Below are 11,378 nucleotides of genomic sequence, written 5' to 3' on the forward strand. Positions count from 1 at the left end.
TTTTTTTTCTATAAATGTTGGTTTCCTTACTCAGCATATGTACATTAGTGAAATCAAGGCCACAGTTCTTGTGGCTGTTTGCATACTCTCAAAAATATACTTCAAACACTAAGTCACTCCACAAAGAGTGGGCACAAAATAACTTGGCCATACTTGCAAAGACGTCAGGGAGGGCAATGATAGTGATTGGTGCCCCTTGTGAATGTCTACCACCCAGTAGGGGTGTCACAGGATGACAGCTGAAGCCTATGGAAAAATGCATATCTTGCTTAAATTGTAAGCTACAGCTAGTTAGCGAGTGTTCATATGACTGTATTTTATTAACAGGTTATATTAGTACAATGAATAATTCGACAAGTACAAGTGTTCAAAATCAGTAGTTTGACACTAGAGTAAAAAAAAGGAAAAAAAAAAAATTACTCGCATACACAAAGCGTCAACAAAAGCAAAACAAGTGTAACCATACACTGCCAGAAGGAGCATTCACAAAGCTATGCCGCACGGGATTAGCCGAGCCATCTAAGGCGCTGCAGTCATGGACTGTGGGGCTGTTTCTGGCAGAGGTTCGCGTCCTCCCTCGGGCATGGGTGTGTGTGTTTGTCCTTAGGATAATTTAAGTTAAGTAGTGTGTAAGCTTAGGGACTGCTGATCTTAGCAGTTAAGTCCCATAAGATTTCACTCACATTTGAACATAAAGCTAAATAGGTGTAAGAATGTACTATAGTGGACAACATGGCTTATTACAATAATATACATGAAATAAAGAACATGTGTCATGTGAAAATTTTGTGTCAGTCCCCTGAAAACCTGTTTATCAATACTGCCAAAATATATGGGTCTTTTGTAAAGTACCAAAGGCTTGTGAAGTACTTGTAGCTAGTTTCCCTGCTTCTTCTTTATTCTTTTTATTGTGTAATTGGAACAGCTACTGCTTCTTCCCAGAAGCTGTGGTCAGAAACACCACAGTGCAAACATGTCATGGGATGAGGAGCACTGTGGGGGATGGGGATGAGGGATGGGTGGGAGGAGGTGAAAAAGGCCTATCTGTCTACCTCAGTGTAGGGCCCTTAACCAGTATCCCATGCTTCCGCAAAAGCAGAAATCATGCAAGGTGGTTAGAACTGCTTAAATGGTGTTTGTATTCAAAACTGAAACTGTCTTATGTTTACATGTATTTCCACATGACTACTCAATAGTTAAGACTTTGGTGCTTGGCAGTGGGTTACTCAACAATTAATGCTTCAGTGCTTGACAGACGATTCCTACAACCATTTTTAGAACATTTCTCGACCTTCTCACTCCAGTAGCAGATTAGAAAATGAGCTCTTAATTCGTTCAGTGTGATCTCTAAATAATCTTATTTTATTATGAAGGTCATTACTCCTTATGTGGATGAAGTCTCAAAACATTTTATTTGGAGGAGAAAATCTATGACTGAAATTTCATGAAAATATCTTGCCTCAATGAAAGATGCCTTCGTTTTAATGATTGATACCCAAACTAGCATCTCATATCAATGACACTCTCTTAACTATTTCATAATAACACAAAACAAAATGCCCTTCTTTGAACTTTTTTGATGTTTTTCGTCAATTCTACTTGTTAAGGATCACTACACTGCTCACAGAAATACCCCAGAAGATGGTGGACAAACGTAGTGTAGGCTGTCTCTCTAGTAGATTTGTTGCATATTCTAAGTGTTCTGCCTATAAAAAAATGCAGTCTTTGGTTCACCTTACCCACAACATATTCTGTGTGATAGTTCCAATCTATGTTGTTTGTAATTGCAAACCCTAGGGATTTAGTTGAATTGACAGCCTTTTCATTTGTATGATTTATCTGAAAAGTTGTCCAAACTTGATAAGAAAATGTCAGATGTAGCTGTTAAACCTCTTCATAAGAAATGTAACAAAAATAATTAAATAATTATCATCCAATTTCCTTAGTGAGAGGAGTCTCACGTTTAGGTATAAACAGTTTACTTATAATATCACATTTGGATTCCATAAGGGTTGCTTGACTGAGAGTGCTATTTACACATTTGCTCATCAAATATTACAAGCCTTAAGTAGTAGAGTATCACCAGTTGGTGATTTTTATGGTCCTTCAAACGTATTTGATTTTGTAAATCATGTTAAACTCTTAGAAAAACTCATGTTTTATGGAATCAGTAGCTTTAAATGCAACTGGATTGAATCATACTTAATAAAAAGAATGAAAAAAGTTATGCTGAATATTCAAATAATGTTGGAAGGGTAGAAAATTTTGGTGACTGGGGAGAAATCACATATGGTGTCCTACAGTGTACAATTCTGAATCCACACCTATTCCGTATGTATGAGAATGATCTCCCATGTAACATTCAACAGGCAGAATTGGTACTTCTTGCAGACAGTACTAGTGTTATAATAAATCTCATTAGAGAGAAAGCAACAGAAGGAATTGTAAATCAAATTTTCCAAAGAAGTGGTTATCAGAAAATCAGCTCTCCCTAAATTCTGAATATTTGATTCTACGCAACAAATAGTCATACCAACAGTTGAAGTAGCACATGAGCAGGAGTCAGTAAACAGGGTAGAATGCTACAAATTTTTAGGTGTACATGCTGATGATAACTGGAACTGGAGTTTTTCAAACAATTAAGTACTGCTATTCTTGCTCTTCATATAATTGCGAACACTGGGAACAACTGAAATTTCCACTCAGTATGGTCTTATGGAATAATATTTTGGGGTAACTCACCAGTCAGAAATAATATACTGATTGCACAAAAGCAAGCAGTAAGAATAATATGTGGGGTCCACCCCACAGGCAGCTCTTCACAGAATGATGCATTTTAACTGCACCATCACAATACACATATTCACTAATGAAATTCATTATAAATAATCCATCACAATTTGAAAAGAACAGTGATGTCCTTATCTACAACACTATATGAGAAAAGTGACCTTTACTACCCATTATTAAAGCTGTCAGTGGCACAGAAAGGAGTTCAATATGCAGCAGTTTTTTTATCAACTGTCTGAAAACAAAGTGTCTGATAGGTAGCAAAGCAAGTTTTAAATCTAACCAAAATAATTTCTCCTGGACAACACCTATTCCAGTTCATCATTTTGAGAGCATATGAAAAGAAATTCAGACCAAGAGAAAGTAAAGGTTGTCCAAACAGTCCCATCAACAGACTGTGTACCCCCATCTGGCAGCAACAGCAGTGTGTCTTCTCACATGCAACTGATCATAGAGGTGCTGAATGACATCTTGCAAGAAATTGTCTCAGGCAATTTGCACTTTTTGTTACAAACTTGGCAATGATTATTGTGTGCACTGAAGAATGAGTAAGTTCCCACTTTATCATGTCCCACACATGTTTAATTGGCGAGAGATTATGTTACCTTGCTGACCAAGGCAGCTGTTTTACACCATGAAGAGCACATTACATCACAACACCTGTATTTAGATGGGCATCATCTTGCTGAAAAAGCACATCACCTTCCTATTGAAGAAATGGCAGTAACATGGGGATAATAGATTGTGCAATGCAGCAGACACTCATTGCTTTACCCTGCAGAAACACCAAATGTGACCGCAAGTTGTAACTGATGGTTTGCCACACCCTGAAGCCTGCAATGGGTCCTGTGTGTCATGGGTGAATACACTCTAGAATAGGTCACTCACCAGGTCTATGCCATAGATCTGGATGTCCATCATTCACATACTGACAGAACCTACTCTCATCACTTACAACATGTAAGTGCCACTCCACTCTCCATTCAACTCTTTCACAATACCAGAGAAACCATGCTTGGTGCTGATGTGTAATCAATAACCTGGCCAGAGCACATGTGATCTTAGTCCTACTCCAAGCAGATGGTTACCAATGGTCCATGGAGGTACAGCAGGTGCAACATACATCTAGATTTCACCCCTGGATGATGTTCAGTTGGACACTGCTGCTCACATCATGCTTTGATCTTGAAATCTGTCTTTATTACATGGACACCCAGAAGCTGGGCTATGGATATGACAATGTCCCACACACCATTGCAGGAAGCACCAACACACCACCAATACATTGTGCCTAACATGTACAGTAATCCGTTGTTACAATCTGTCCAGTTTCCTGCAGGTCCACAATGCAATCCTGTTCATACACCCAGGTGCCAGACCTTGAGGTGTTTCATTTTTTCTTGCCATGAAGTATATTCATTAATGTTAACACTAATCATGTATACATATTCCATAAACTGATTCACCCACAACAAAAGAACTGTTCAAATGATCTATGGAACATGTAACTAATAATGGAACTTGATATGTGATTTGAGGTGTGATCTAGACAGTAAACTACAGCATCATCTGCAAACAATCTCAGACAGATTCTCATATAATCTACTAAATCATTTATACAAATTAAGAACAGCAGAGAGCCTATAACACTTCCTTAGGAAACCCCAAGTATCACTTCTGTTTCACTGAATGACTTCCCATCAATTAGTATGAACTGTGACAGGAAATTATGAATGCAGTCACACATCTGAGATGATACTCCATAATCATGCTATTTGATTGAAATCCATAAATATGGAATCAACCCGAGATCCCATATTGATAGCACTCATTATTTTGTGTGAATAGAGAGTCATGTGTGTTTTACAAGAGAGATATTATGTGAACCCATGCTGGCTGTATAGATAATTTTCTTCAAGGTATTTTATAATTTTCTAATGCAGGGTACATTCCAAAGTCTTACTGTACGTCAGGTGTCAATGATATGGATATATAAATCAGTGGACTACTGTTTGTGAAATTTGCGACACCAAGTAGGAAACATGTGACTACAATGAAATTTATTCCACGGATTAGTGACATAACAATACACAAGTGAATTACAGAACAGCAGATGCGCTTGACTATGAGAATTCTGTACAGTGTGAAGTTGCCACATGCTGCAGTCAGAACCTCTAGACATCATGGCGTGAACACAAAAAGGGTCTAGCTATGCTGCTGGGGAACCGACTGTCACACAGTTTGTAGGAGCGTCCACAAAGCATCAACAGTTGCCGCATGAGGACCAGAACAAACAAACTGCCATACTACCGTACCCCAGACATTTGAGAGGTGACATGTCCGGGGAATATGTGGGCCAAGAAAGCAGTGTTACCTACTGTGCATCAAAAAAAATTTTGCACTTTCCTCACATGTCCCTGGGCACTGTCCTGCTAAAATATGAAATGTGGAGCTGCCTGCAGGATGGGCAGTGTCCCAGGCTCTGAAACTGCCCTGATGTAGTAGTTGATATTAACATTTCACTCAGTACACAGGAAGCATGATTGCCAAAGGTGTCCCAAACTATCACACTTGTTGTCACTTGCTACCATTTAAAGGGATACAACCATCACAGCTTTATTTCACAGTCTCCATTACAGTAGCAACCACATCACATGTGTACTGCAGAAGGCAGCACAGTCTACTATTTGCTACAAATTTCAATAGACGGCCTAAGAGTCACTTCTCATTTCCCAGCACCCCATGCATCCCAGCCTATCTCAAGGAAGATGACCAACTGGACCAGTTGACAGGTCTTTTTTTACATCCAGTAGACAGAGAATGAAGCATTTTATTTTGTTGTCACTGTCATTCTGCATGTCTTCCTGCACTGCTGTCTTTTACAAGTGCTGTTTGGTGTCAGAGCAGGGATGTTAGTGGCAGAAAAATATTGTGCAGCAGGAGTATTATGGTGCAATGCCAAGGGAAACTGTATGCACTACTACACAACAGGGGCATCTTTTGGTAAATAGGAAGTATTCCTAGAGGATACGTACAGTGAACTACTGGACAGTGGTACCATCTCTTAGCAACAGAGACCATTTCTTAGGGGGTGGTTATAACAGGCGCACCCTTGTGACAGTAGCAAAAACCATGTACCAAGATTGACACAGACCCGATTCTCCCAAAACTGTGATACAAGCAGACAATTCTATGCTCAAACACTAAGCATTTTATGAGCCAGATTAATATGTTTGATGTTTTTATGCCTGCAGAGGAAATTCGACAGTCAGGACCACCTGCAGGAAACCCTAGAAGAGCTGTACACAATAAATGATTCAGTACAGAAATTCCCTGATGACACTAAATATGAAGCCAAGACAGAAGCATGCATGAACTATACAGACAAACATGAATGGGAAAGGGCTGTTAGTAAAAATACTGTCGGGGGATAAAAATACAGCTGATATGTGTTTGTCAACCTCTGCAGCTCACCAATTCACCTATGTGGATGAGCATCAAACTGGCACCTTTCTCAAGTGACACAAAAGCATGATCTCGATGGCAGCATTTCACAGCTTCCATAGACAAAAATTTTATTGTGTCAGTTATCAGTAAGCACATGTTCTCTCTGGAACATCGGGGAAGCCAATGATTTCATTGGTGGAAATGCTGTTATGGCTAACATGTATGAGTAGACAAAACAAATTTTGAAATTCAAATACAGGATAAGAACAGGATTATCCAAAGTATAGTTGAGTTGCTCAAGAACATTAACGTTTCTACTTCAGACTCTCAACATTACCTACATTGATTGCCATAAGCAGATCCAAGTACTAGGAAAGTGCTCACCCACAAATTGCTATGTGCATTCACAGAGGCAATTTTCAGAATGAAATATACATGGATGTACCATTCTACAAGAAGATCATGTACCCCACATATCTGCTTTTCATGTGAAGGTAAAATGAAGGATGACAGGAAGAAGAAACAACAACTTTCAGACCCTTTTTGCATGTACTGCGAAGCAAGGGGCCACTGGGGCCAAATTTGACAAAAATCTGTTATCTTACAGATTTGCATAGACATCTCAAATAAATCGAACCACTCCTCCTTATGCCTTAGATGTGGCCATAACCAAAACCAGCATTTTAAACAGGAAACAGCATCATGTGTGAAATGAAAGGGTGTGTACCACATTTCCATCTGCAATAGCCACCTCGTGACAGTGAATAAGACTAGAAAGATGACTCCCTACATCACATACTTGCAAACCATTCCTGTGAGTATCACTGGACCAATCAGTTAGGAGTACGTTGACACATGCAGTACTAGGCACAGGGAGTCAGTCAAGTTTTATTCACCATTAACTGACTTAATCTCTCTTAATCACTGTCACTGAAAACACAATTCAGAAGATAATGGCATCTGACTCAGCCCACACTTCATCCCTCTCAAGGAAGAAGTTTCATTTTCACGTAATTCAATACTCCACCACCATTCACGTTATCACCTACAGCTTTCGAAAGCAACAATAAATTCCCATACAAACCAACAGTACTACGAAATGTAGGAGATATGCCCTTGAGGGAGGGTTCACAGTTGACAGATCTGAAAGGAGACTCTGAAGATGTCCCTATTGAAGTCACAATCAGCACTGATTATTATTGGAAAACTGTGACTTTGAAACTACCAATTAAAGTGTAATTGCTGGTACTGCACTTAACCAGGCAACCATCAACATCATTCAGGGTAGTTTCAATGAGATTTTTGATAAGTAGCTGCATTGCATTTGGGACCTGGAGACAAAAGGCGTAACTACTGAAGCATGACTTTGCTCCTTACAAAACAAGTTGCAAAAGAATGAGGACTGAAGGTTATTTATCATACAAACACCTCAGACCAAATTAAGAGGGATCATGTAGAAGCTGCACCTAAGGACTACACAGTTGAAAACATATTTTATAAACTACACTGTATAGTGGTGGAATGCAGCAATGGAAGTAGGCTAATCAGATACAGCATATTGTTCAGTGCATCATCATGCACCCTAGGAATGAGACCTAATTTACTGCAAGACATCCTCAAAACCTTGTTACGATTCTGAAAGCTTCCAATTTGACTAGCATGTGACATGGTGCAAGCCTTCTTACAACTGATCTTCAACAAAGAGGACAGATGTCTTTCTAGGTTCTAGTGGTATTGTGTCAAAAAAACTGAGAATGGTGCCTAGAACACTATGAATGACATGACATCATAGCTCTTCAAATGTCTGCATTTTCCACTTTCACTGAGGCCATTCCTTTTGTCAGCAGCCATAAGGCAGTTAGCAACACTACACAGTGGAAAATATCTATGTGTGTTGCCACTCAGACAATTCTACATTCATGGACAATTTTATAGCTAGTGCGAGAGATAAGGCTGCAACTGTTTATTATGAACTGACAACACACTTCCTGCAAATAAGCCTTCTCCTTTCCAAATCAGCAACTAGTCTGAAAGATCTACCCAAGGCCATGGAACAAAGCCTGAAATGTGAGTCTTGGCAGTCAACTATGAAGATAACTATCTCCACTGATTGCTACCAGAAGATAACTGAAGACTTGACTGACACACTGGCAACTAAGAGAAGTGTTCTTTGAGTAGCAGCTCAGTTTTATGACCTTCTTGGTCTGTTCACACTCACTGGGACTGTTGCTAAACTAATCTTCAAAAGACACATGACTGAGGGGCCTTGCATGGGAGTGGAGTTTGCCCATAGGTATTGCACATAGTTGAAACTCCTGGTTTTGGCCCCAAACTTTTAGTACTTACTACTTTTTAAAGGAATTCAAACAAAGTAGTTTTAGCACACACAGCTTTACATCACAGCATCTATTATAGTAGTAGTCATATCACACATGTGCTACAGATGGTATCACAGTCTACTGTTTGCTATAAATGTCAACAGATGACATAAGAGCTTTTTCTTCATTCCCCAAAAACAGTGTTTGTTCCACTATGCCACTCAACAAAGAAGTCTGCTCAGTTGCTTTGACCATGGTAACATCAAACACATATGGAGCTGTCACTGCAGGACACATTTAAGTGGAATTTCGCAAGAAAACACTACATTTTGACATTCAGCACACCAGTGATAGTGTTCACGTGTCCATTCCAGTTTGAAACACAGGTAGTCAGTGGAAGCCAACCCAGTGCCATGCATAACAACCCTCAGAAATGATGCCAGACCATTGATGCAGACGTGTGCACACTTGTCTCAGTGCTCCAATGTTGAGCCAACACTGAGGATGAAGTTGTTCTGTTGGTTACAGCCATGTGGACAAAATAGCAGTCATCCTGCACAGTGTTTGCATTGTGTGGTCCAGTACCTGCTCGTCACTATGTATGACATTCTTTTATCCTCTGGTTTCATGCATGCATCACTGTCACAGCAGAATGTGCTGTACAACCCACATCATCATGGTATGACAAACCTGTTTCCCAGAGACCAAGCATTCTGCAGATTTGAACTCACTCACATGCTGATATTGTGTCCTTTGACATCATCTAGGCATATCAGCAATTGCTTGCATGTTTCCACTTTGCTTGACAATCTTGTACTGAGTGAGTGTGGTGTAACAGAGGCCTATCTGGTCACAAAAAAGAGGGAATTGTTGTGCCTACATACATGCCATCTCTCTGCAACCTTAACCACTTATTATGGCTCTGCTGTTCTACAAATCCTCCAATTTTGAAATCATTGAGACCATTCCTCCTTGGTGTTGCAATTTTCAAACAATTGTGTATTTCCTTTTGTGTGTACTGGTGTGGCTTGCAGCTTTCTAGTCCTAAGTCAAATGGGTAGTGGTTGTATATGATTGCTAAAAATGGAGATATTTTATCAGCATACCCTGAGCAAAATGTAGTAATTGGTATCCAATCTGGACCAGAAGACGTGTCTTTATTAAGTGACTTAAGTTGCTTTGTGATATTGAGGGTATACTAGGTTACTCACATTGGCAGCTGTTCTTGATTCGAGCTCTGGAATATTTACTGCATCTCCTTTAGCGAAGGACTCTCAGAAAAATGTTATTAGTAGGTTCGCTTTAATGGAGCTATCACCAGAACAGTTACCATTGCTATTTCATAATGAAGATGTTGATTGCTTTGCTGCTGGTATACTTAACATATGACCAGAATGTCTTTGGACTTTCTTTCAGATTTCAAGACAGAGTTTCTTCGTGAAAACTATTAAAAGCATTTCACATAGAAGTCCTTAAGTATTGGCATGCTTAATAAAGATTCTAACTGCAACAATTGCATACATTTATCACAAAAAATAAACAATACAAAAGAGAGTGAAGCACAAAACATTTAACACAGCAGACAATGGCTACTTCACACAGGATTGTCAGCTAGGTAATGATGGCTGGAACAAAAAACATATGACTACCAGCAGAAAAGTTCCACTTCTTTAGATTCAGGTTTATGGAGATGATTGGTCAGCTAAAGTTAACACATTGTACATAAATGTTCAAAACAAAGCAACTCCATTTACTTACTGTTTTCTGAGTATTGCTAATGCTTCCAGGTTTCAGACTTCTATGCGGCTCGTCAGCGTGACACACCATCTCTGCTGCCAGTTTTGAGAAACACTATGCAGGCCATCAAGGAACACACAAAGTGGACTGATCGCAGTGTCTCACAGATTGAATCATGGATAAATCAATATCTCAGTGAATACTAAGTGCAGACATCTCTGGACTCTTCACATTTTAGTTTCACTCCTGAAACAAATACATATCAAAATATTTCCAGTAAATGTGTACTATCAATAAAAATTTTCTTTCCATGTTTTATGTTTCATGTGAGAAATTGCAGTTTTTTGAAGTGTCTTGTATTTGCTTCTACTGTAGACAGTACTGTAGTACATTTACAAGTCTAGTTGATTTGTATGACTGTATGATGAAGTGTAATCAAATGGTATCTCTGTATTGAAATTTGGGTATCATAAATCCTGTATTTGTTCCTTCCACTAAGAATTAGTGTAATGCAGAAAATCTGTCTGCGGGTTTGATATCTTTATGTATTAGTCGGCATGTCTATATTAACATGTGTTTTTAGAGATAAGTTGTGTTAACAGAAACTTGGAAGAGATAAGTAGTTGATCTACATACACATGTGCAAGAATAACAGTGGAAACTAAAATTAATAAATACATATGTCACTAGAAAAAAATCTTGGAATATGTGCTATGAAACAACATCCTCTTCAGTAACATAAATTCACAAGAGCACCATCTTGAGATGATATGCTCCAGTTGTTTCCTGAACAAATGTTGGTTACTGAATTCAGACAATAATTTTAAATTACACTGTACATTCACTGTATTCATGTGCCATGACTAAAGAATGCAGGTGCGTTACGCACTAAGAATCTAATAATATGAGGAGAGTATTACTTAGAGCACACAACCCATAAATTGACTGAAACCATCACTGGACGCATGAGTGATATTATGTACAGAAACTGTTGTTTATAGTGAAGTCTCTTCTCCCCATGGCATACTGCCTACGGTTGACCTTTTTCTGGCAGTTTACTCAAATTGACAGAGAGAACAGATAGCC

At 39.0% G+C, this 11,378-nt stretch overlaps 1 protein-coding gene across 1 annotated transcript in view; it reads left to right on the forward strand.

The window, feature by feature from the left end:
* Positions 1 to 10,992, forward strand: part of LOC126188583 (thyrotropin-releasing hormone-degrading ectoenzyme-like) — a 270,383-nt gene extending 259,391 nt beyond the window's left edge. Inside the window, exon 14 of the mRNA XM_049930188.1 lies at positions 10,343 to 10,992. Within this exon, the coding sequence (XP_049786145.1) occupies positions 10,343 to 10,498 (156 nt within the window). The 3' untranslated portion in view covers positions 10,499 to 10,992. The remainder of the gene's footprint in view (positions 1 to 10,342) is intronic.
* Positions 10,993 to 11,378: the final 386 nt, after the last annotated feature.

The sequence above is a fragment of the Schistocerca cancellata genome, chromosome 1, assembly GCF_023864275.1.
Source record: "Schistocerca cancellata isolate TAMUIC-IGC-003103 chromosome 1, iqSchCanc2.1, whole genome shotgun sequence".
Classification (NCBI taxonomy): Eukaryota; Metazoa; Arthropoda; class Insecta; order Orthoptera; family Acrididae; genus Schistocerca; species Schistocerca cancellata.